Below are 27,846 nucleotides of genomic sequence, written 5' to 3' on the forward strand. Positions count from 1 at the left end.
GCTAAATCATTCTTAACGGACAACTCTGATATTGATGGTCAAAATTAATAAAACTTAGCCAAGTTCGATTACATATAATATTATTATCATATCATTTTAATAACCTAATCAAAATAGATACTTTTAAAAATAATAATAATAATAATAATAATAATAATAAATATTTTTATTATTACTCTTACTACATGTTTTTGTAAGGAATTGTGAATGAAGAATATTTAATCAGATTATAGAATAATTATTATATACTAATGTGTACGACTATTTATGATATTTTATATGTAATCACTATCATTACTTGGTGATATATCAAATACAGTGAAATTCTATTTTTATTGATATTTTAATAATATATTAAATATAATAATTATATATTATTATAGTATTTATATATTATTTTAATATTATATATTATCTCAATAATTACATCATCAGTAATATACCAAACAGTATTTAGGACCGTGGGGAAAGGGGATAGCATTGCATGGAAAAAGCTTTCAAGTTTCAGACTTGCCAGCCAAGGAAATGTGCTAGCATGCTAGGTGATGTTTTTCCCGGCATGTGTGCAGGCACAAATATCCATGGGGTTCATAAATCATTAGGGTAGGAGAGCGGGATATCTCAAGAGAAACAAATAAACCACAGCTTCACTTTTCTCAAAACTGGAGAAACCATTCCCGATCCTTTTACGTTTTATATTAACAAATTTCTATATAACTCGATTCACCTAAAGTTAAACAATATACCTAGGCATGTCATTATTAATTCAGATCTAGACTTAAATGAGCATGCTTCATTTTATTGGTCAACATAAGGAGACCAATTTGCTTTGAGTCAAGATGGTCAATGGGAGAGAAATTAAGGGAATCGGAGACTAGCATATCCAATTTTATCTCTCTTTTTATTTTAATTCTAATTTAATAATATGAAGGTATCTATCCATCTATAAGGTAAGGATGCCAATCGGATTGGATTGGATTGGATTAAAAGCTTGTAAACTCAAATTCAAATATTTATTAAATAAATAAAAAATTTAAATCTGAATCTGACATGCTTATTGCATAGATAGATTCAAACCCGACTAACATAATCCATTTACTTAAGAGAGTTAAATATATTAAGTAGATTTTTAAAGATTAAATAAGTTGAGCAGGTTTGGTTAAATATGGTGAAAATATATTAAATAAGTTTTAAATTTATTAAATGGGTTTTAAATGGGATAAATGGATCAAATCATGGATCGATCCAATTATCTAACAGATCAAAGATTTAAACTTGAATTGGCCTCTTTAGCCTCTTTAATAAATAAGTTTAGACTAGTGGATCTGTTTAGACTCGAATCTATTTATATATAATCTAAACGTGTCAAACAAGTTGTTTGTTGGTAGGGTTGATGGATTGAATTATAATTGCCATTCTATTGTAACGACGTATGCACATTCAGCATTTATCAAGTTGAGGAGAATAATAGTGTTTACAAGTAAAAAAGAAAAAAGAAAAAAGAAAAAAGAAAAAAGAAAAAAAAAAAAAAAAAAAAAAGAAGCAAACAGAGAAGAAGAACAAGCAAAAGCAGGCACACGATATGGGATTGGTGTCGCTGCTACGGAAGTTCAAAGAAACGGAGGAGAGCAGACCTCGACCGCTGCATTTAAACTTCCATTCCATTCTTCTGACCCCTGCGAAGTCAACAGCCTGCGTTGAGATCGCAGGCTGGATTTATCCCCTGGGAAGTCCATCTCAAACGTTCCTGCGGAACAACAGAATGTGTTGAATTTCCACACACCGCGCCTTTCCTGATCAGTGTATCTAAAAAAAATGCATCCTACGCATGGGTGCATAGAAATATCTCTATGCGGGTAAAGATCCACAATGGCTGCCGGTTCTGACCCCTGAAACTGTCCCTTCCGTCCGCTAACATGTCATACCGGCACGTTGCTTTCCCTTCGCGTCGACGCTACCGAATCCAGAATTTCCGAGCAACGGGCTTTCGGGCATTCAAGAGAGGGTAGCGGACGGTTCAGATCGTTTCTTTCAGTCTATGATCTGGAGACACTGTGCGCCAAAAGTCGTGAACATTCGCCGTGGCCTTTTTCTCCGGGATTGAAGGCGGTCGGCCGTTATATGAGTTATGGCCGCTCGTTAAATGGCTGCCTCTCTCTCTCTCTCTCTTCCATGTTTTTCGAGCCTCTCGTTGGATTTCAGGAAGGACAAGCTATGCGATCCCAATCTCCATCGATACCCGGGAGAAATCTTCGTCTCGTTCTATGCTCCGATCGGTTCTGGGATCTTGTGAGGGATTTGGAGCTCGATTCCGATCTGTAGATCCGTAGTTCTTCCTGCTACGGAGCTAGAAATCTAGGGTTTCTATGCTCCCCGCCCTTTCCGGTTGTCGGATATTTGGGCCAGCGTGGCGATTCTCCGGTCTCGAGGGAAGCTAGGGTTTGAATCGGATGCACTAGGGTTTGTTTTCTTTTTAATGTTTCTCTTGCGACGGAGGTTTGGGTTTTCTTGGATATCTTTCTCTTGGCAAGGTTTGTGTTTTCGCTGTGAAGTGGACAGGAGATCTACATCCTCCTTTCATTTGTTCTCCTTTCTTCCTTTTGTTGTTCTTGATCTTGTTGAGATGGATGTGGAAGTAACGAGGGTCGTAGCATCCCTCGACCTTGGACTAATGCAGCTCCTGGAGGCCTTTCCAAGAACAGTTGATGAAAATCTTTACATTGCCAAATAGCTCTCTTCCCGGTTGCTCCTGTTTCAAGAAACGTCTAAAAATCGGTATATCCCCATCCCAATTTGCTATTTTCGTAGACTTGTTGGCTATATTGAAGATCACCTCTGAGCTAATCTTGCATGGTTTATTGCCCCTATAAATCCATTATGAGGGTTGGTCATTTTTAATCGCCCCTAATCTTCCAGTTATATAAAATTTGTAAATCACATTTTAGCTTGAACAAAAACAAACCATTTCACTGAACAATAACTATTCATGAATAGTTTGTTTTCAAAGTATGACAAGCCTTTTGTCTTGGAGATACCATATTTGATTAACACCGGAGCCGTTTCTTTCCAAGCCTGGTGGAGAAATGAGCTTGTCAACTTAGTTCTTTGTTAAAAGGGAAAAATCCCCAGTTCTTTGTCAATAAGAAGAGAATGACTTTGTAACTTTTTTTAAATATACATACATATATATATATATATATATATATATATATATATATATATATATATATATATATATATATATATATATTTAAAAAAAGTTATATATATATATATATATATATATATATATATATATATATATATATATATATATATATATAACTAAGAAATTTCTTTGAAACACTAAATATTGACTGAAGGGCAGCTGCAAGACAACGTTATCATTTGATCTTATATTGTCAGCTTTATTGGATGTGTCAGGTTATTATTCGACATGCCTGGTTGTTACATGAGTTATCGAATATGTTTGATTGTAATTTGTAGGTTATTTTAAGAGAAAAAAATAGTTAGATATTTAATCGATCATTGCAACAGTCTGAGGCCAGTGGTCAGGTGCCATTTGTTTAATTTCCTGCATTGTAGTAGACTCCAAAATTGATCGAGCTTTTGTTGGTGCTCAGTAAATCAAAGTTGCACATGATCTTTGACTCCGTAGGCTGACTCTGAGCTCAAGCTTTGGGCTCATGAATCAAGCTGGAGTCCTATATCATGCAAGGCACAACTTGCTCAAGTTGTATCTATACTAGATAGAAAAAGGACTTGTGGTTTGATTTTTGAATCGGAGCCAAGATAAGACTACATGCCAAATTGAGCCGGTGCAAGTTTTTTGCGTTCTGTTCATCTTCACAAATAAACTGCGTAGAGCTACCAAACTGACAATGGGCTACATCCAGGATGATTAGTAAATGGTTCAGTATTGACTTGACTGGCGAATGCAGTTTAGTGTTCGCAAAGGAGGTATGTAAATCTTATCAAAAAAAAGGAGGTATATAAATGGGGGCATAAAAAGCATTGCTGTATTAAGTTTGGATTTATCATACCAATTTATTTGACCATGAATTTCGTATTCATATGTGAATGGTGAAATGTTTAAACTGTGTGACTGCCTTGTGGTCATTGATGTTCCATGTCTGCCTGATGCTGTATCAACCAAAATGTGATGTGAGAAAAGTACTAAATTGTATATTCAGGGTGATTGGTTGGCCATTGCTACTAAATTGTTCTATATTGCTTGTATCAAACTTGTTCCTCAAGATTGTTGGCAGTATTTTCCTATTTTAAATGAATTTCTGAAATGCATGGAGGTCGGTGGATAAGCAGTGATAATCACGATGTAGGCAACTTGGTTCCCATATCTTTTGTCAGGGATGCAATTTTGAGAATAAAAATATAGCTGTTTTATATACCCTTCAGGGAATGGAAAGTGTATTAAGCAGCTTTCAAGACCCATGAACAGTAATCAGCTAGTATTTATACCGAAACCTTTAATACGATTTGCTCTGATGATCCTCGTACTTCAAAAAGGTCACTAGCCTATAAAAAAAGTTAGACCTTCTTGCATATCAGAACACTGACCATTACCAATGGTACAGATTTGAAACAATCTACTGAACAATTCTTTCAAAACACCATTGAAATGACTCCTCGAGTGGAGAGGCCACCAGATGATTTATTTGATTTATTTAAGACTTGCAACGGGATTTGGATGCTGCTGTCTGCAATGAAGGCCGATAATCACTCAAAATGGATTCAACTAGCTGGCTTGTGATCAACACCGCTCCATATACCATCAGCGAATGTTTTCGAGCATTCAAGCAGTTCTGCTGCTTATTAACACCATGGTGACAACTCTGACATTCAAAAGCTATAGGCTTTGAACTCCATTGGATATGATCTACAGTTAACCATACATACAAATATACATAGACTTGGTACACTCAAGAAGGTCTCTATTTAGAAATCAAGTGATCAATATAAATACACACACATATATGTATGTGTGTTGGAGAGTGTCCAAATTATATAATTTTATGATATTAAGCAATTTAGAGATAGTTGATCACATCCAATAATACGAATCATTGATATAGAATCTCCATTCTTCAATATATGCATGTGTTGAGATCTGATCAGATCCATATCAATGATGAAGTTCCACATAAATGAGTCGAGACATTGGAGATATTTAGCTTGTGCATCAAGTAGTCAAAAAATAGACAATTTAAATAATATTAAATTATATAATTTTTTTAATCACTTGATGTATAAATCAAAGATCTATACCTAACATGAATTTTGATAAGTAAGTAGTTTAAAAATACTAGATTGCCTCCGTTATCCCATATAGATTTGATTACATAGGTTTACTTGAGTGTAGCGATATGAATCTCACCCAAAGGCTCGGATCATTAATGCAAACCTTTTCAAAATCCTGCTCTCCCTAGCCGAACTCTTAACCTTTCGCTACTGTTGTCCCGGTGATAAAAGAGGCAGAAGTATGCCGTAGAGTCATTGGATTCCTGAACTCACCAATGGAAGAACTCACTAGCTACTACAAAAATATTGATCACACTCTCAACCCCCAATAGCAGAAGGCCTCTGCAAGACTCAGGCCCAACCTGGGAGTCTAATCATGAAGCTCGACAACACCAAATCACAAAGCATGCTGTATCCGCAAATCCATTAGCAGAACTCCCATCAGAATTTGCTGCTCAATCAAACAGAATACGAAACATCCAGAGAGGTGAAACAAGAACAACAAATCCATTAGCAGAACTCCCATCAGAATTTGCTGCTCAATCAAACAGAATACGAAACATCCAGAGAGGTGAAACAAGAACAACCAGGTATGGAAGGGTATGGAAGGGTCTACCTTGCGAGCCATGTGGGCATTCTGATGGGGTTCACTACTACACCGTCCTCCACATAGCTATAGAGCAGAATCTCACATCAGTGTTCCCAGAGCTGCTGGCGAGGACAGCGGGAAGTGATGAGCACAGAGGCTGGCAGCAGTTAGGTGGGTGGGAAAAATATTGCAACAACACAAAATGTATGATCTAAGATTTTTTTTTTTTTTTTTTTCACTAATGAGAAGATGAAAGTCTCATATAAACATTTCCCATGGACAACTGACTTTAAACTGTATTAGCCTGAAAATCTGCAGGGTCGCCTCAGCGTGAAAGCAAAAAGGTGGTCTTGCGATGCTCACCCCTAACATGATTCCCTCTTTGGCAGCTCACTAGCTAGAAGAATTACAAAGAACTTTGAATAAAATGTCATGGCTGGGATGTTTTGCTTTATAAGCACATATTATCATCCTCCAGAAAAAAACACTGCGGACAGAGCATCGCCAAGTCCAGAAATGCTCTACTTCCTCTTCTCCCCACCGATAGAGAGGAGTTCAAAGCTATGGAGTAGAGGTTCATCACGAGATCCTCTCACAGCTGCAGTTCGGGAAATAGATGATGATCTTGCCTCCAACCCAGGCTGAAAAACTCCTTGGGCGCTGGATGGGCGGCTGCTGCTGCTTGAAAACAGCCGGCTTGTTCGACTGACTTGCTGCTCACCTGGCTCAAGGGAAGAACTTGCTCGGCTGCTCGGAAAAACAGCCCTCTTTGATGTACTGCCATTACGAGAAGATGGTCGGCTTTTTTCTGTTTCATGAACCTAAAATAACAAACATGAAATAAGAAATCTATTTATGACATGACAGATTAGAAGGATTGCAAAAGCAAACATCAAGAATTTCTCAAGTTGCATGAGGGGGGAATATAACATGCATGCAAGGTGATAATATGCAAAGAATAGGATTCTTTTGCCCCATTTCCCTTTTGTGTGCATGTGATAAATACCCAGTCAAGTGAAAAATGTTATGCTTCACAAACCACATCTGATATACATTCCTAATCTCTTTGAATTGGTGTCTGATTCTTAGCCTCAGCAACTTTTGACAAGGAGGTCCACACCAATAAAGCTACGAAGCTTTTTAGTGGTACCTAGTTAATTTATTAATAGTAATAAAGCTCAGGCATCCAAAGAGCAATCCTCGACCTGTGAATAGCATTGCTCCTATTCAGAAGACGTCAAAACTGGTTGTTTGAGCCTGGGCAAACATTATCGAGACCCATTACTTGAATGCCAATAATAAACGCAACAGGAAACTCTCCAGGGAGGTTCACGCCACATAAACTTAATTGAGAAGACAAAAAGTAAGTCTAGTAGATTGGTCTACTTGTCCTAACTATGTAAAGCCTAGCAATTTTTTTATTGCAGATTTCAATAGCTAATGCTAAATCTTTTCAATTGACTGTAGAAACACAGTTCAATGTACTTGTGGTTGCACATTGTACTGCTTTATAACAGTAAAATGTGATTAACATAAATAACTAGGTATATTTAAATTTCAAAACATTTCATGTACTTTTGGAGAGTGAGTTCCAACTTGTTATGAGGTGTATGGAACTTAATTTATGATATATGCAGACAAATACAAGAAACCAGGATAACTTACAGCCTCCTTCAATGACATTCGCGCATCATCTGTTCTGTTCTTGGAACGGTCACCATGATGACTAGAACCTGTAGCATGTCTTCTTGCAAATGCTTCAACTGCACCTGAGAATCTATCATGAATTTCTTGTCCTGCTGAGAAAGAAAGCAAGTAATTCAATCTGTCAATCACTGCTCGATACATAATGGACATGTTATGTCCTGATAACTTCACCAGAAAAAGAAACAAACCTGTAGTTTTTTCTGCCCTCTCCAAAGATGGCCCAACCGCACTTGTTCTTCCACTGGGTTGCTGGAAGAAGAGAGGACCAAAATATAAACATAAGACAATAGGCAAGAAAAATGATGCGGTGATAAGAAAATGCACAACTCATACCCGCACTCGAGGATTGGAACCAATCTGAGGATATTTCAACATGGTCCAGTCAAAGACATAATCAGATTGATAGCCTGCAATAGTTCAGTCAATACATAGAAGGCATAAAAGACTATAAGGGTTTAAAACTTCGATATGATATCTGGCAATGACAGAAAAAGTCAGGCTTGAATCAACCTTCTCGAATAAAAAGGTCACGAAAGAGCCTCTTCAAATATGAGTAATCTGGCTTGTCATCAAACCGCAAGGATCGGCAATACTGGAAGTAAGATATAAATTCTGATGGATATGATTTGCATAGAACCTGTTAAATGTTAATTAAAAGAGGTCATAAGCTTAAATTTTGTGTGATGAAAACAGAAAAGAGACAGCAAAAGAGGGCTTTTAGTACCTCTACTGGGGTAAGCATTTTCTTTTCACTAATTTTGTCATACTTCTGTTTCTTAGTGCCAGCTTTCAGACCCTGCCAAGGAAGGCTGATGCGAAGCAAAATAACTGGTTAAAAGACGAAAAATACAGATGCAGTATGCACGCAACAGCTTAAGTGTTCTACCAGGTGAAGTAAAAATAAACAGAAGTAGAGTTAGATCAATTTCAACCTTCCTCTTAGAAAATACATAAGCACATAACCAAGAGATTCTAAATCATCTCTCCGACTTTGCTCTGCATGCAGACACAGCATACCAATAAGAGACAGCAGAAGTTTAATTGTGTAGAAATTTGACGATTTTTGGCCAAATATCAGTAACTAAGGCGTGGCAAACTCACCAACTCCCAGATGAGTGTTAACACTTGCATATCGTGCTGTTCCTGTGAGGTTTTTATTCTCCCTGTAAAATGAAGTGATGCATCTTCAGTGAAAGAAAGCAAGATGCAAGCACTTGCAGACTAAAATAGCACTATTTTTTAAAAAAAATAAAGGAAAATCACATCACAGTAAAAAAAAAAAAATTGTAAATGGGACATGCATATCAAAAGCCAAGGTGATTTTGATTCATCATCAATTCTCATTAGTAGTCAGTTAGGGACTATTCTCACAAATGACAGTTAACCCCTGGCTGTAGAAACTTAGGCTTCCGCCAAGGCTGAAGACTCCAGAAAATTGCTTATCAGCCGCTTTGGTTGAGTGAACTCTATTTGTGACACACCCATTAAAGGACTATTGTTCCTAAAGTGATGCCACTGGTCTGAAAGCAGCCTATGTGGCTGCATAAGCTTATTTGGTTCCTTTCCCAAGCATTATGCACAGGAAGCCCAAAATGTAGCCAGGCTGCACAGCATTTGCCTATCTAGTTTTGGAACATACAGGCAGGGTGGGGTCACTTGGATCTTGGGAAGAACCATTAAAGCCAGCATATATGGCCAGGGCAGTAGTAGGTTGTGGAACAGACAGGTTAGGTGGGGCTAGGTGGGCTTAGTCCAGTTCAGGCAGGGTGGGGCTGGCGGGCAGCAGCCACCTTCATCCATAAGCAGTTCATCTGCCAGTGCTAAACAAAGGATGGAGAGTAACTGAGGAGAGAGCTGAGATAACAGCAAAAATTATTTATTATAGACTACAGACTGAAAAAATAGTTTTCCGAACTACATTCCTTGAATAAGATCTCATCTAGTTTTGTTCAACTTGGATGCAATGCACCTGCATGTTTTGCTATATGCTATACATTTCTTATTTTGCTGCTACTAACAATGAGGGAGAAAGATGAGAACCAGTCCTTAAATGGTAATCAGTTTAACATCCAACTTTGATGAACAAAGCAAGCAAGACCAAAGAGTAAAAGTAGAATCATGTAGCATGCAGGCAAGAAACATATGAGTCACCTGTAAGGTATGTGCTTATGAGTTTGCAGGTCTCTATATTTTTTTGCCAGGCCATAATCAATGATATAAACCTGTAATAAATAAGCAAACATAAAAATAAGGAACAAGTGCAACAGCCCTCAAGCAGTTGATGACTGAATTTATGCACACCCAAAAAAAAAAAAAAAATGCAGATGCATTCAATATACTAGTAACAATTGTTACTGGCAATCATAGAATCATATAAAATGAGGCATTAATACAAGTAAAAATAAAGGAAGATCCATGAATTGCTTACATATCTCACATGAAAAAAAAAACAATGGTGTATATCTACAAACTAATGAATGTTGGGCAACCCATGGTTAAACACTGCTAGCCATCATGTTTACCACAGATCTCTACTGCACGTTATCATATCTTAAAAGCAAATAAATTTTCATAAATCCCAATACTCCAAATCAATGTATTGCTCTTATACATGATGCCAATTTAAGAGGTCAAAGTTAAGCAATTATATAGGTTCAAGGAATGGTACTCTATTCATTTACAACGTCTATTATGCAAGGTTCTCTCAGTGAATACATGCCTAAAAAGACATCATGATGACTCTCCAATAAAAAAAATAAAAAAAAAGCCTATGATGCGACAATGTCCATTCAAAAGAACAATCAACAATGAAAAAACTGTGCATTCCATATGCTTAAGACGGAGCAACAAAATCCCAATCCATATACATGCACCACGCTTAGAGAAAGCAAGAAGTAAACTGCACCTGACACATCAAGAATATTTATTGCTAGACCCAAACATATCAAAAATTTAATAAGAGCATCCAAATTCCTATGATTGGCAAAAACTCCCTCATATTGCAGTTAGTTAACATATATAAGAGACACACAGCAAACGCTATGGCTATATCTTTGTCCAGATAGCCATGCTTATATTGATTTAAGAATCCTGGGAGTGACTACATATACAACCATCCAAATGTTGACCTGAAGACTGATTCAAACAAGCATAGTAGAAATGCATATCTTTTTTTCTGGAAGAAAGATATCCAGGAGTCTATTTGCCAAGCCAATAATTATGGGGTCAGATGATATTGATCACTATGATGATGTCTGGATTAGTTATGAAATCATTTTACATATTTCAAGGAAACACTTAAAGCCGAACTTCAAGCTCCCCCAGCTGTCCAAGCTTAACCATTGACAAAACTTAACTAAAGCTCATTAGTTCAAGTATTTATTAGTGAACAATAAGGACTATTATATTTTGCTATTGAGTATAAAAATAATTGCTTACTAATTAGTTCAGATCACCAATTGCTACTTAGTGATTGGCCACACAGGAAAGAGGTTGAAAAAGAAGACATGCTGGTTGCCACATGCATCCTTCTAGGAGTCAATACGAACAACTATGTTTATCTTGCAATTGAGCATATTTGTTGAAAGTTTCTATATTTCAGTGTAAGTGTAAAATGTCCCAAGGTCATTGGACAATTATGAAAAATTTATCTGCCCGAATAAAAAGAAAATAAGAACATGCAAGAGCATTCAAACAAGCATGATTCGTAGCTGTCAATGGTGCATTTTGTCAAATCATTGGCATGTGGAACAGATCAAAAATAAACTATTCCACATTCATACTGAAGTGAAATGGGTGAAAGATCACAATGATGGCCTAGAAAAAAGGTGCAAATAAGCAAGAGCTAAAGATAGAAGTGGAGGATGCAGGTCTTTCTATTATTTTAGGGTGATCAATAGCACCTTTAGGCTTTGATTTCACCATGCATTCCATAACTTTGTTCATCGAACCATGTACAGTTGATTTGCTCCATATATAATGCTGGACAAAAACTTAAGTTAGAACATGATCAAGGCATGGGGATTGCCGACCATTAGAATGAGTCACCTGTAAGCTAGCCACTAAATAAGGGCCTTGCTTGCTTAAAAATTAATAAGAAAGCATGCAGGAGGTGGTACAAAACTATATACTTTGTAGAGAAAAAGATGTAAGTTCTTTGAGCTCAAACTAAAGAATCATCCCATAAAACTGACATCCCAATGTCAAAAAAAAAAAAAAAACCCTATAAAACTGCAATTTCTTTGAAGATGCAGAAGTTTTCCTTCAAAATCTGACTGTACAAGAACTTCCATCCAATCATTCACAAAATGTTCATAGCAATCTAAGATTGTTTCTCATTCTGGTCTTCACACATGATAAACAGTCCAAAGGCCAATCAACATTAGTTAATATGAAAGAAACAATGTAATTGGACCGACATAAACTAGTACCAAGGCATTTATATAGGGACATAAAGGATATCATAACAAATGAAAATTTGCTATAACAACATTAGTCAATCAAATAGTACGAATCAAAATCTTGACACTAATTTATTCAAAAAAAGAAAACATGTTCTATTGTGCCACCAGACCAACAAATGCAATTCATATTCTTGTTTAGAAAATAGAGACACCGTAGGATGATAATTTACCTGATTTGCTTTACGACCTAGGCCCATAAGAAAGTTATCTGGTTTTATATCACGGTGGAGAAAACCCCTTGAGTGCATATACTCAACTCGGCTAATCTATAATGAAAAATTAACACCATTACTTCATCATCTTTAGTCTTTTCTGAGGGGATAGCCAGATGGGAACTGAAAATGACCAAAAAAAAAAAAAAAAATCAGAAGAATGATGTACTTACCAACTGATCGGCAAGCATGAGAACTGTTTTCAATGAGAATTTCTGGTTGCAGTAGTTAAACAAGTCTTCCAAGCTAGGCCCCAAAAGATCGATAACCATGACACTGTATTCTCCCTCCACACCAAACCACTTTAGGTGAGGGATCCCACCTAAATACACCCAAATACACCAAGAAAAAAAAAAAAGAAAAGAAGAAAAACATCAGTAACTTTGGCTAAACAGGAAAATTGATTAGACTTATAGATTGACCACTTACTTCCTCCCTGGAGAAGGATATACAACTTGGACTCATAATGAAGTTGAGGATGCTTGGTTTTCACAGGTTCCTGGAGAATTATGTGTAAGTAGTAACGAAAAGAGTAAATGATTCTTATAACAAAGCATATATAGAGTAGTAGACAGAGCGAATTAACATGCAAAATGAGGAAAGCATTCAGTAGATTGTTAATTAACAGAAAAAGTCAAGCAAGAAGAGAAAGTATCATAACAAACTTTCAGAAGTAAAATATATCAAAGCCCTTACATGTAAAACATAGTGTGCTGATATAAAGAAGACCATGCACATGTAACTTGATAATGGTATAAAAACAACAAATTATCAAAGCACACACACATGGGAACAATAATGTTTTAAAGAGGAACAGTGCATACCCAAACAACTCCTCTGACTCCAAAACCCAAACACTATCATCACTATAAAATAGGCAATCTGCAATCTCAGTAGCTTTAGTTGTGCTAGCAACACATATTTAACTTTACCAAACAACGAAAGGTTTGTGGTTACTTCAATTTCTTATCACCAAGACCAACAATAAACCGCAGGAAATTTTTGTTAAAAAAAAAAAAAAAAACAGTCAGAAGTCTCCAAAAAAAATAAGCATAGAAACAATTTCATCTTCAATGTTGCAAAAAATATACCAGTAAGAGGTAAGAATAGATCAGTACATACCAGTTTTATGGCCACTTCTTCTCCACTCTGCATGTTAACACCTGGACAACATAATTCCCACAACCAAAGATCAAAACACCACCCGAAAAAAGATCCAAGAGTTGAAAAGAAATCAAAGCATTAATCAAAAATGTATTAAGAATCGACACCGTGTCTCACCAAGATATAGCTCGCCAAAAGATCCACTGCCAATCTTCCTCCCACGCTTGAACTTTCCTCCAATGACATTCTCCATGAGTAAAGATCCGATTGAGAAATTCACCAAAAAAATCTACCGCTAACAGATCACCCTCTCAGATGAAACGCTAGATTACTACCACTGATCCCGAAACCAAAACAAGATGAACTGATCCCCAAACCGGAGAAATCTATAATCACACCAAATAAAACCTTTAAGAACTCTACGAACCTCTACTCTCAACTATTCCAGATCCCACCAACCGATATTACAAGAAATCTAAATCCTAGACCTCGATTCCACTCCGATAAACAGACCCAAGACGTTACAATTCCCACGCCTAGCAACTCAAAGAATTCCAACATCCACCGCCGCAATCCAATCCCTCGACCTCCCGTCTCCAAAGGAACAAAGAATCCGTACTCCTCCAAAGACGGTGAACCTTAACAACAAATCCCAGTTACCACCGCACAGAGCCAGAAGCCCTCCAGTCTAAACTCGATCTGAATCCAAGGCTGGATTCAGACCCTATTAATCTCCGCCAAGCCGAGAGAGATCCAAACCAAAACCCTAGTTCCCGAAGCAAAGATCGGCGCCACCTCAAGAAAGCTCAGTGGAACAGAAGGGGGAGATATCGGTTCTTGCGATCAAAAAGACCGATCGAATCGCAAGAATACGCCCAAGCAACGAAGACGGATCACGGATCCGGACCCAAAAAACTCCCCTAAAAATTTATCAGACGAGCGAGAAAAGGAATTGAAAGGGGACGATAAAGATGATGGCTAAAAATCTGCATGAATTCTGCTGCCTTTGTTTATGATGAACCGTCCGCATTATTAAAGCACACTGAGTATATATATTTACTGAATTATTAATTATTAATTAGTTAATAAAAAATAAATCTAAAGGAGGAAATCACGGGGGTAAAACGGCCGCTTCGCAAGGAAGCTACCGGCCGACACGTCAAACCCTGTGGACTCCAGTTGAGTAGTCTCACCGTCAGGATACATTATAAAAAAATACGTGCGATCGTCCTTCCATTTGATGTATTTGGGAGGAATCGACGGTGGTGCGGTTGCTAATGCGGATTGCGCTGCATTCAGCTGGAGAACTACTCCGTTTCCGGTGATTAAGGTTATAAGAATTGCAATCAATCACGGACCTTCGGGGTTGCGCAAAGAGCGTCGCCAGCGAAAGAAGGGGTGTTCTCGATCGGAAGGCTGAGATTAATGGATTTGGAATACCCTCCTCCACCCGGCCTCCATCTCCGGTCGTCGGATACGAACCTAAGAATATCAAATTTTACCAATAATGGCGAAGTGGGTGGGTCTACGGCAACCACGGAACCGACGGTTCGCACCAGAGCATTCGTGTCGTTTCCAAATTACGGCAACCAATCCCCTCTCCGTTCGCCCTCCTAGGCCCACGGTACTGCGTGGCCATCGCTGGTTGAGTAGATACATAGGCAAGTGGATGTCACGTGCGGTTTCACCGTCCCAGAAGAGCCACGTCATCAGGTGTCGTTTTGTATGCACAAAGTGCAAGTGAACAAGGCAAATCCCGGAGTATATGCACGATGGATAGCAATCAAAAATTCGTAAAATATAAGGACTCATTCTTTTGTGGATAAATATCATGAAAAAATTGACCAACTTTCTTATTGACCAACTTACTCATGTTCTCACAGATTTCAAGATGGATAAATTATTTTTCATGGGTGACATTTACCAATGAAATAGAAGAAAAATTTTACCCATCCAGGAGATGGCTAAATAATTTTCCCATCAATCGATAAAGTGATCTCTTAATTTTATTCCTAAAATATTTTTTTTCTCGTTTCCGATGTTTCTATCGTTAATGCCTAATAACTCAGACTAATAAAATATATCTTTATTAGAAGTTGATAATTTTATTATGTTAGGATAATTTGGTATAGACTAAAAGCTTAGTTTGGTACAAAAAAAAAAATTAAGCTTTATAAATAAATCATCAAATTTGACCCAAGAAGCATAAAAGGTATTATAAAAAATATGGATAAAGTTTAGCAACTTATCCGGGAAAGTAATAATGCAAAAGAACATGGGTAACAGATTTCAAAGCCACTTTCCCATGTATAAAAGAACATAGGTAAGTTATTTTCCTGTCAAAATGTTATCTGAAAAATACTTACCCAGAAAAATATAATTTCATGGGTAAATCTTTTACCTACAAAAGAACGGGCCCTGAGGGTTAGCGTGGCGTGTTATCTACCATGGAATTTGACGCGGTCCAATTGTACCTGGTGCACATGCAATACGAAGGCATCGTTAGCGGATTATAGAGCCTGATATGTGCTTTCATTGCGGCCGGATCAGCAATCGAGGGCAAGACTACAGGTTTGTGCTTGATAGCTGACGGTTTATTCAGATTATTAATAATTTAAAATAAATTTATTAAATTATTATGTTTGGTATACTGCAATGCAGAATATTTTTCATGAGATAATATAGATAGCTTTGGAGAAGGGAAGAGCTGTCAAGATAGGCTGTGGCCGCGAACAAATAGTAAGATCGAGCTAATATTTTGATAATTCATTTAACAAAAGGATTTTTTAGTCCGACTCATGAAGGGCTGGCCCGTCTAGCCATCCGTTTCTTTGATTTTGTAGAGTTTAATTAGTTTATGATATTTTTTTCTTATGAAAAATGAAGGTCATGATAGTATTATAAATTTTTTGAAACTATTTTATATTATTTTTAGTATTTTAAAATTTGACGTAGGGATTGATTTTATTTATTTATTTAATAAAATATTATATTTGAAAATTTTTTAATTTTTATTATTTTTTAATTTTTTAATTATTTTAATTTTTTGATGAGTTATAAGAATCGGTCTGTTTAAGCCCTACACTTATAAAGGCTAGGACTGGACTACCTATTTGATGGTCCGTTTATCAAAAAAACTTCTGTGGCCCGATCCTAATGGACTCGACCCATGAAGGGCCGGTCCATTTTGACGGCTCTAGAGATAACTGGCTATCTAGATTACCACTTATTTGATAATATTACGATAAAAATTTAAAAAAAATTATTTTTAAAAAAAAATCACACAAAATCTATCATCCAAACCTCTCTCCTTCCCCCACCCCCTCCATACGCACCCTCACCCACGACTCCTCCATCTTTCTCTGTCTGTCCACAACTCCTCTGCCCTCATCCCCACCACCCCCACGGGTCCTCCGCACGCACTCTCCCCCTCCCCACCCCTCTAGTGCCCGTAATTTTTCATATCCCTCGGTCCACTACTTCTCCACGCCACCACCATACCCACATCTATCTCGTTGCTTCTTACTAAGTAAAAAGAAGAGCATCAGGGCAAAATTATTGAAGATATCTTCAAAATTTGATTTCATATTATCGATAATCTAATTATCATATCAAATATGTTAATCAAAATTTACAGTAATTTTACTGCAACATTATCTGCATGTATCAAACATAGTAATCAATATTATTAATAATTTAATATAATAATTTATTTTGAAGATAATCCACATTACCTTCCAAGATCGCTAGCGATGCACCAAACACAACCTAGGTTTCCCATGCCTGAAGTGCCTGTGTATAGCTAAGGACTTGTGGATAGCAAAGGCCTTGTTTGCGATGGTTGGAATTCGAAGACAGCCATTCAGAGTTTTCAAAGTCTCCCATACATAATTGATTCGTAGGAAAGGATCATCTATTGCACAGCTTTTAAAGCACTCGAAACATATTTGTTACTGTTAAACTCTGGTGGAGACCTCGGTACAGTATCGAGTAAGTTGCGCATCGCTTTTAGCAACAAGTTATCCTTGCAAACAAGTCCTTTTATCCTAAATTATTCAGAAGGATCGTCCATTACATAGATTTTAAAGCACTCAAAACATATTTGTTACTGTTAAACTCAGGTGGAGACCTCACCCCTTGGTATAGTACCGAGTAAGTTATGCATCGCTTCTAGCAACAAGTTATCCTTGCAAATAATCTTCTTGTCAGAGATTATTTGGTGGAGACCCTCTGATGCTTAAGTCAGCTGAAGTTTAGGAAACAGTAAAAAAAAATTATAAAAAATTGAGCAAATAATTTTATTAGCTCAAAAATTTACTTTAGCCTCCTTTTGCCTCTTTTTATATAAAGATGGAATTTATCGTTATTTTGTAACTCCCATCTCTTGGGGTGTAGGAACATGAGAGATACTGAATTCAATATGGATTTAGTAGGTAGCTAATTAGATCAATGATTTCTCAATTATGAGTAGTTAATGCATCTTGTAACCATTCTTATGATCCCTGATCTTCTGTATCGTTAATTACAGAGCGGTCAGTTGAAATTTGAACTACTTAGTCTGTTGGAAAATGTGTCCTAAAGCCTTTCATCTAAGTGGTAGATGATTAGAATTAGTATATGAATTATCTAATAATAATAGTTATTTGGCAGGCTCATCATAAAAGTTCTATCTTCTTTAAATGAACTCCTAAATTATGATGAAGTCTTTAGAACCATAATCAATCGATAAAGGAGGATTTATCAGATGGTTCTTAAATTATTCACGATCAAATGATAAGTTATTAACAAGGATGATAACTTATCAAGTGTAGGTCGCTGTATGCTATATGCATTGGTTGTCCTCATAATCAAGTGGTGTGGAGATATTGGTATGACATTCAGGTGAGATGTAGGAGTACATCTGCATTGAACGTGATCAATGTAACACTCTACTGTCAAGAGTAGTTAGCTAAGGCCAATGGGTATAAGTGTCCCTCCGACCTGAGATCACCATGGTGACTTGCAAGCAACTCACTGTGCTTTGGTGACGGACTGTCTGTATTTTTAATATAGATTCGAAAGATTTTTGGGTACAGTCAAGTACTTGTAAAGTCGGTGTGTGAGTTAAGATGGGATTGACCACTCCTGATTAACTTCAGGAAGAGAATGTCTCGCAGTATTTTAATTTAGCAAAATCTAAGCCTGGATAATCCTCGTGAGGAGTCACGAGATTTATAAAATTTTGAAACACAATAGAAATGACTTATATGAGTGATTGACAGCATACTCGAAATCGTCTTGAGCATTATTGGTCAAAAAGATGAATTATACGGTAACTATGGGTCAGAGTTCTTAGAATGTTGCTTTGCATACATTTGACCTATCTGGATGTTGGGAATCATTGCTAGATGGTTATTTCGACTGGTATAGAAATTGATTCCTATGCTACCGGCTTAGGTTCGAATCTATAGGATCATACATATAAGAGGTTATAACCTAATCAGATGGTTAATCGACGATTGAGAATCGTTCTAAGGTTAAACGATCAATGTGATTGATGTTTGATCTAATACAAGTGTTGCAGGAGGATCAATTAGCAATTGGATTGCTAATAGGCTCAATTTGATTGAGCAATTGGACTGAGATCAAGTCTAATTGAATTTGATTCAATTAGAATTAGTTTGAATTTAATTGAATTACGTCTAATTGGTTTATTGGATAAGCCAGTTGCAAGGGAGAACAAGTTCCTGTTTGACTAGAACTTGTATGCACCTAATTCTTAATTAAGTTAGGATTTAAATCAGAATTAAATATGATTTAATCTGATTTAATTAGACTCTTATTTGGATTAAGATCATCATTAATTAGGTTATAATTAATTTGGATTGGATTCAAAATGTTTGACCTAATCTACATAAGAATCCTAATTAGACTAGGACTCCATCTCTTCTCTTGCGCCACCTAAGAAATCTCAAGCCCACGTCCACTAATTAATTTTCAGATATTTTTCTATGATATCCACATCCAAGGAATGTTATCTTACACCACTTATTCTAGAGATTTGAATCAGATTTGATTTGATTCAATATGAAAAGTGATTTGGCTAATTATGAAAAGTGGTTTAGATTTATCTCCTTTGTTTGAAAGAGTCACTCTTCACAAGGACTCTTCCCTCCTCTCATGCGCCAACTTTCTCCATCCTTATCCCTTCTTTTTATTGCCCCTTTTGTGGTTATTTTCATGCTCTCCATGAAATTTATGAGGGAGGGGGCGTCCAAGAGTTGGACGCCCCATGGACTCCTTGTTAGACTAGGTTTTATGACCTAGTCTATCATATAAAAAGTTGCCACCCCATATGCTATGAAATAAGAGTCAAAAATTTGTGGCTTTTTGATAAAAATAGCAGAGGAGAAAGAGAAAGGCATGGGTGGTTTGAGGTGCCAAAATCCTTGGAGGAGAGTCTTCAATCAAGAGATCAAAGGTTGATATCTTGTAGAAAGAAAGGTAAGAGAAAAAATTATCTTCTCTCATTATTTTTTTTTCATAATATTTTCTCTTTATTTTTTATTTTTTTTATGTGATAAAACTTGAGAGAGAAAGAGGATGGAATGGGTGGTTTGAGGCATCAAATTTCTTGGAGAAGATTCTTCTATCAAGAGATCAAAAGTTGATGTCTTGTAGAAACAAAAGGTAAGAGAGAAGATGTTTTTCTCTTATTATTATTTTTTCAATTTATTTCCTCTTTATTTTATATTTTTACGTGATAAAAATCTGAGAGAGAAAGAGGGATGGCGTGGTGGATTCATGCTCCAATGAGTTGGAGCATGATGATCTTATTTTGGACATGATCTGATCATGTTCTGATAAGAGAAGAAGAAGAAAAAAAGATCTTTTCTTAAGGTTTCTTTTAGAATCATTCTTCTTTATAAATCATGAGATTTTTCTATGAAAAAAATCAGACATCATAAGATCTGAAAGTTAGAGAAATATCTAGAGAAGAAAGTCTTCTCATGTCCTAGCATAGAGATGTTCTCAGGACATCAATCGTTGATGTACTAAAAGAGAAGAACTGTCTTCTCTTAGGACTTTTTCTTTTATATTATTATTTCTGATTTTAGAGAGGTCAAAAAGTTTGACTTCTCTCTTGTTTCTCCTCATATTTTTCATCTCTTGGAATGTCTAAGAGATCTGAAAAATATCTTCTAGATTAACTATTCAGAGGGATCTGCAAGAAGCTAGCACTTCGAGCGGTTCTTCGTTCGATGAATCTTCAATTTTGATGCAGCCTTATGTGGATCATCTGTAGAGGTCGGACATGTGTGCGGCTCCAAAGGTAATAAAAAAAATTAACCATGAAGTTCTCGACCTGCATGAAAGTAAGAGATCTGATCTCTTCTCTTATCTAGATGTGATCTAGGTTTTAGATCTAAAACTATTTTAGATCTAGGGTATTGATTTGATCAATACCAAAGCTTTTATTTTCTGATTTATAAATGTAATATGACATGTTATAGGTTCTAATTGTAGGGTTTAGTAATTTGATTACATGTATTTATAGATTAAATTATTTAATTTACATGTTCCACTGCGTTATATTTCAAAAATATTTTAAAATTCATGCATGAAATCCTGCATCTTTTCCAACATAGTCAACTTATCGTCGATTAATTAATCTTTGAGCATCGTCAATGCTCTTTATCGTTATTCATCCAAGTAGTCTTGGGGATGTGAAGATTATCAAACATTTATCGAATGATCAGATCAAAATTTAATTGAGACCGCAAGTCCGCATAATTATCTTTGTTGGGGTAGATCCCCATCGCTTGGCTGACTAACATTTGTCTTCGCCTCCTCACTGACTAAGTGTGCAATATTATGAATTGAGCCGACTTAGATCGACAGAAGAAGTCCAAGTCGGTATCTGATCGACTAAGTTTGACATACCGTCGGCATCTGACTGATAACTTCCTCGATGCTTCACCAACTATCTTAATCCTATAAATTTAGGGATCAAACGATGGTTATTCAGTACGAGTATTAACTGCCCATGGTCATGGGGCATAATAGTCGCCAACGAATGATCCATTACTCAGTTTTAGTAGCGATTAATGAGGTAACCACTCAATAAATGCCATAATCTCCATGTCCTGTATTTTAGGGACAAGAGTTACATAGTAACAGCATTTTCACCCTATATGTAGTGGTATGCGGGGGGATTGGATAACTTTTTTTCTGATTACAAATTTTTGGCTCTCGCTTTTTGGCTCTCTCTAGTATTCCCTTTCTCTGACTAACTTAAGTATTGGAGGGTCTCCCGTCAGATAACTTTTGACAAGTGGACTTCATCTTGTAGGTTTTCTGCCACCCAGCATTTAGGCGCTACAACTTAGCTCACTATCGACCAACTTGTCGGAGATCGACAGCAACAATATTTATTCATTCATCTGCCCACATGGATCACAATAGCTCTTTTTGTGCATGGCATGCATCGTAAGGCTCTCCTACTGCATGGATATCAGAGCACTCCGATCATCATTTATTCGCCTACACATATTCCAAACAACCTTGAGCTTCGTCAACTTTTTGAGGGAGGACAACATCCCGGATCGAATCCCCTACACACCAGAGTGGAAATACAATGATTATAATTCGATCAAGCGATGAAAATGCATCCATAGTAGAAATGCAATGCTTGTAATTCGATCAAGCGATGAAAACACATCTATAGATGGGGCAGATGGCGTAACTAGTTTCTATCCATCTTTTCCAAGCACACGCATCGATTTTATAATCCTACCTGTTGGGATAAATCCTCGTTGCTTATCCGTTTAAAGTTCATCATTGTCTCCCCACCGATTGAACATACAACTTAACGGATCAAGCCGACTTAATTTTTCACCGACGATATAACTCAAGATTCGACCGACGAAATAAGATGATATTAAATTATTGTGTTCGGTATACTACATGAATAGCAATGCAGATTATTTTTCATGAGATAATATAGATAGCTTTGGAGAAGGAAAGAGCTGTCAAGATAGGCTGTGGCCGCGAACTGATCCGTTTAGATTTTTAAAATTGTAAGATCGGGCTAATATTTTGACAATTCATTTAACAAAAGTGCTTTTTAGTCCGACTCATAAAGGGCTGGCCCGTCTAGCCATCCGTTTCTTTGATTTTGTGGAGTTTAATTAGTTTATGATATTTTTTTCTTATGAAAAATGAAGGTTACGATAGTATTATAAATTTTTTGAAACTATTTTATATTATTTTTAGTATTTTAAAATTTTACGTAGAGGTTGATTTCATTTATTTATTTAATGAATATTATATTTGAAAATTTTTTAATTTTTATTATTTTTTAATTTTTTAATTATTTTAATTTTTTAATGAGTTATAAGGATCGGCCTGTTTAAGCCCTACACTTATAAAGGCTAGGACTGGAGTACCTATTTGATGGTCCGTTTATCAAAAAAACTTCTGTGGCCCGATCCTAATGGACTCAGCCCATGAAGGGCCGATCCGTTTTGACAGTTCTAGAGATAACTGGCTATCTAGATTACCACTTATTTGATAATGTTACGATAAAAATTTTAAAAAAAATTATTTCTCAAAAAAAATCACACAAAATCTATCGTCCAAACCTCTCTCCTTCCCCCACCCCCTCCATACGCACCCCCACCCACGACTCCTCCATCTTTCTCTGCCTGTCCACAACTCCTCTGCCCTCATCCCCACCACCCCCATGGGTCCTCCGCACGCACTCTCCCCCTCTCCACCCCTCTAGTGCCCGCAATTTTTCATATCCCTCGGTCTACTACTTCTCCACACCACCACCACACCCACATCTATCCCGTTGCTTCTTACTAAGTAAAAAGAAGAGCATCAGGGCAAAATTATTGAAGATATCTTCAAATTTTGATTTCATATTATCGATAATCTAATTGTCATACCAAATATGTTAATCAAAATTTACAGTAATTTTACTGCAACATTATCTGCATGTATCAAACATAGTAATCAATATTATTAATAATTTAATGTGATAATTTATTTTGAAGATAATCCACATTACCTTCCAAGATTGCTAGCGATGCACCAAACACAACCTAGGTTTCCCATGTCTGAAGTGCCTGTGTATAGCTAAGGACTTGTGGATAGCAAAGGCCTTGTTTGCGATGGTTTGGAAGTCGAAGACAGCCATTCAGAGCTTTCAAAGTCTCCCATACAGAATTGATTCATAGGAAAGGATCATCTATTGCACAGCTTTTAAAGCACTCGAAACATATTTGTTATTGTTAAACTCTGGTGGAGACCTCGGTACGGTATCGAGTAAGTTGCGCATCGCTTTTAGCAACAAGTTATCCTTGCAAACAAGTTCTTTTCTCCTAAATTATTCAAAAGGATCGTCCATTACATAGATTTTAAAGCACTCAAAACATATTTGTTACCGTTAAACTCAGGTGGAGACCTCACCCCTTGGTATAGTACCGAGTAAGTTATGCATCGCTTCTAGCAACAAGTTATCTTTGCAAACAATCTTCTTGTCGGAGATTATTTGGTGGAGACCCTCTGATGCTTAAGTCAGCCGAAGTTTAGGAAACAGTAAAAAAAAATCATAGAAAATTGAGCAAATAATTTTATTAGCTCGAAAATTTACTTTAGCCTCCTTTTGCCTCTTTTTATATAAAGATGGAATTTATTGTTATTTTGTAACTCCCATCTCTTGGGGTGTAGGAACGTGAGAGATACTGAATTCAATATGGATTTAGTAGGTAGCTAATTAGATCAATGATTTCTCAATTATGAGTAGTTAATGCATCTTGTAACCATTCTTATGATCCCTGATCTTCTGCATCGTTAGTTACAGAGCGGTCAGTTGAAATTTGAACTACTTAGTTTGTTAGACAATGTGTCCTAAAGCCTTTCATCTAAGTGGTAGATGATTGGAATTAGTATATGAATTATCTAATAATAATAGTTATTTGGCAGACTCATCATAAAAGTTCTATCTTCCTTAAATGAACTCCTAAATTATGATGAAGTCTTTAGAACCACAATCAATCGATAAAGGAGGATTTATCAGATGGTTCTTAAATTGTTCACGACCAAATAATAAGTTATTAACAAGGATGATAACTTATCAAGTGTAGGTCGCTGTATGCCATATGCATTGGTTGTCCTCATAACCAAGTGGTGTGGAGATACTGGTATGGCATTCAGATGAGATATAGGAGTACATCTGCATTGAACGTGATCAATATAACACTCTACTGTCAAGAGTAGTTAGCTAAGGCCAATGGGTATAAGTGTCCCTCGGACCTAAGATCACCATGGTGACTTGCAAGCAACTCACTGTGCTTTAGTGACGGACTGTCTGTATTTTTAATATAGATTCGAAAGGTTTTTGGGTACAGTCAAGTACTTGTAAAGTCGGAGTGTGAGTTAAGATGGGATTGACCACTCCTGATTAACTTCAGGAAGAGAATGTCTCGCTGTGTTTTAATTTAGCAAAACTTAAGCCTGGATAATCCTCGTGAGGAGTCATGAGATTTGCAAAATTTTGAAACACAATAGAAATGACTTATATGAGTGATTGACAGTATACTCGAAGTCGTCTTGAGTATTATTGGTCAAAAAGATGAATTATACGGTAACCATGGGTCAGAGTTCTTAGAATGTTACTTTGCATACATTCGACCTATCTGGACGTTGGGAATCATTGCTAGATGGTTACTTCGACTGGTATAGAAATTGATTTCTATGCTACCGACTTAGGTTCGAACCTATATAGTCATATACATAAGAGGTTGTAACCTAATCAGATGGTTAATCGACGATTGAGAATCGTTCTAAGGTTAAACGATCAATGTGATTGATGTTTGACCTAATACAAGTATTGCAGGAGGATCAATTAGTAATTAGATTGCTAATAGGCTCAATCTGATTGAGCAATTGGACTGAGATCAAGTCTAATTGAATTTGATTCAATTAGAATTAGTTAAAATTTAATTGGATTACGTCTAATTGGTTTATTGGATAAGCCAGTTGCAAGGGAGAACAAGTTCCTGTTTGACTAGGACTTGTATGCACCTAATTCCTAATTAAGTTAGGATTTAAATCAGAATTAAATATAATTTAATCCAATTTAATTAGACTCCTAGTTGGATTAGGATCATCATTAATTAGGTTGTAATTAATTTAGATTGGGTTCAAAATGTTTGACCTAATCTACATAAGAATCCTAATTAGACTAGGACTCCATCTCTTCTCTTGAGCCACCTAAGAAATCTCAAGCCCACGCCCACTAATTAATTTTTAGATATTTTTCTATGATATCCACATCCAAGGAATGTTATCTTACACCACTTATTCTAGAGATTTGAATCAGATTTGATTTGATTCAATATGGAAAGTGATTTGGCTAATTATGAAAAGTGGTTTAGGTTTATCTCCTTTGTTTGAAAGAGTCACTCTTCACAAGGACTCTTTCCTCCTCTCATGCGCCAACTTTCTCCATCCTTATCCCTTCTTTTTATCACCCCTTTTGTGGTTATTTTCATGCTCTCCATGAAATTTATGAGAGAGGGGGCGTCCAAGAGTTGGACGCCCCATGGACTCCTTGTTAGACTAGGTTTTATGACCTAGTCTATCATATAAAAAGTTGCCACCCCATATGCTATGAAATAAGAATCAAAAATTTGTGACTTTTAGATAAAAATAGCAGAGGAGAAAGAGAAAGGCATGGGTAGTTTGAGGTGCCAAAATCCTTGGAGGAGAGTCTTCAATCAAGAGATCAAAGGTTGATATCTTGTAGAGAGAAAGGTAAGAGAAAAAATTATCTTCTCTCATTATTTTTTTTCATATTATTCTCTCTTTATTTTTTATATTTTTTATGTGATAAAACTTGAGAGAGAAAGAGGTTGGAATGGATGGTTTGAGGCATCAAATTTCTTGGAGAAGATTTTTCTATCAAGAGATCAAAAGTTGATGTCTTGTAGAAACAAAAGGTAAGAGAGAAGATGTTTTTCTCTTATTATTTTTTTTCAGTTTATTTCCTCTTTATTTTATATTTTTACATGATAAAAATCTGAGAGAGAAAGAGGGATGGCGTGGTGGATTCATGCTCCAATGAGTTGGGTCATGGTGATCTTATTTTGGACATGATCTGATCATGTTCTGATGAGAGAAGAAGAAGAAAAGAAGATTTTTTCTTAAGATTTCTTTTAGAATCCTTCTTCTTTATAAATCATGACATTTTTCTATGAGAAAAATCAGACATCATAAGATCTGAAAGTTAGAGAAATATCTAGAGAAGAAGGTCTTCTCATGTCCTAGCATAGAGATGTTCTCAGGACATCAATCGTTGATGTACTGAAAGAGAAGAACTGTCTTCTCTTAGGACTTTTTCTTTTATATTATTATTTCTGATTTTAGAGAGGTCAAAAAGTTTGGCTTCTCTCTAGTTCCTCCTCATATTTTTCATCTCTTGGAATGTCCAAGAGATCTGAAGAATATCTTCTAGATTAACTATTCGGAGGGATCTGCAAGAAGCTAGCACTTCGAGCGGTTCTTCGTTCGATGAATCTTCGATTTTGTTGCAGCCTCGTGTGGATCATCTGTAGAGGCCAGACATGTGTGCGGCTCCAAAGGTAACAAAAAAAATTAACCGTGAAGTTCTCGACCCGCATGAAAGTAAGAGATCTGATCTCTTCTCTTATCTAGATGTGATCTAGGTTTTAGATCTAAAACTGTTTTAGATCTAGGGTATTGATTTGATCAATACCAAAGTTTTTATTCTCTGATTTATAAATGCAATATGACATATTATAGGTTCTAATTGTAGGGTTTAGTAATTTGATTACATGCATTTATAGATTAAATTGTTTAATTTACATGTTCCACTGCGTTATATTTCAAAAATATTTTAAAATTCATGCATGAAACTCTGCACCTTTTTCAACATAGTCAACTTATCGTCGACTAATTAATCTTTGAGCATCGTCCATGCTCTTTATCGTTATTCATCCAAGTAGTCTTGGGGATGTGAAGATTATCAAACATTTATCGAATGATCAGATCAAAATTTAATTGAGGCCGCAAGTCCGCATAATTATCTTTGTTGGGGTAGATCCCCATTGCTTGGCTGACTAATATTTGTCTTCGCCTCCTCACTGACTAAGTGCGCAATATTATGAATTGAGCCGACTTAGATCGACAGAAGAAGTCCAAGTCGGTATCTGATCGATTAAGTTTGACATACCGTCGACATCTGACTGATAACTTCCTCGATGCTTCACCAACTATCTTAATCCTACAAATTTAGGGATCAAATAATGGTTATTCGGTACGAGTATTAACTATCCATGGTCATGGGGCATAATAGTCGCCCACGAATGGTCCATTACTCAGTTTTAGTAGCGATTAATGAGGTAACCACTCAATAAATGCCATAATCTCCATATCCTGTATTTTAGGGATAAGAGTTACACAGTAACAGCATTTTCACCCTATATGTAGTGGTATGCGGGGG

The 27,846-nt window shown here is 36.4% G+C and overlaps 1 protein-coding gene across 2 annotated transcripts; it reads right to left on the reverse strand.

Annotated features, from left to right (window-relative positions):
- Positions 1-6,053: 6,053 nt before the first annotated feature.
- Positions 6,054-14,337, reverse strand: LOC105032927 (casein kinase 1). Of its 2 annotated transcripts, none has more exons than XM_010907523.4 (14): positions 13,512-14,337; positions 13,353-13,393; positions 12,660-12,729; positions 12,404-12,552; positions 12,189-12,284; positions 9,707-9,777; positions 8,657-8,718; positions 8,488-8,551; positions 8,280-8,364; positions 8,066-8,192; positions 7,889-7,962; positions 7,744-7,804; positions 7,514-7,647; positions 6,054-6,669 (listed from the first exon to the last, which is right to left on the reverse strand). In XM_010907523.4, exons 1-14 carry the CDS (start codon positions 13,585-13,587, stop codon positions 6,370-6,372), a joined length of 1,410 nt encoding a protein of 469 aa, XP_010905825.1. In that variant the 5' UTR covers positions 13,588-14,337; the 3' UTR covers positions 6,054-6,369. The 2 variants fall into 2 exon arrangements, with proteins under 2 accessions (XP_010905825.1, XP_029116998.1); XM_029261165.2 differs by having other exon boundaries at positions 6,118-6,669; positions 7,514-7,644; positions 13,512-13,831.
- Between the last annotated feature and the right edge of the window lie 13,509 nt (positions 14,338-27,846).

The sequence above is a fragment of the Elaeis guineensis genome, chromosome 16 (assembly GCF_000442705.2).
Source record: "Elaeis guineensis isolate ETL-2024a chromosome 16, EG11, whole genome shotgun sequence".
NCBI classification, from domain to species: domain Eukaryota; kingdom Viridiplantae; phylum Streptophyta; class Magnoliopsida; order Arecales; family Arecaceae; genus Elaeis; species Elaeis guineensis.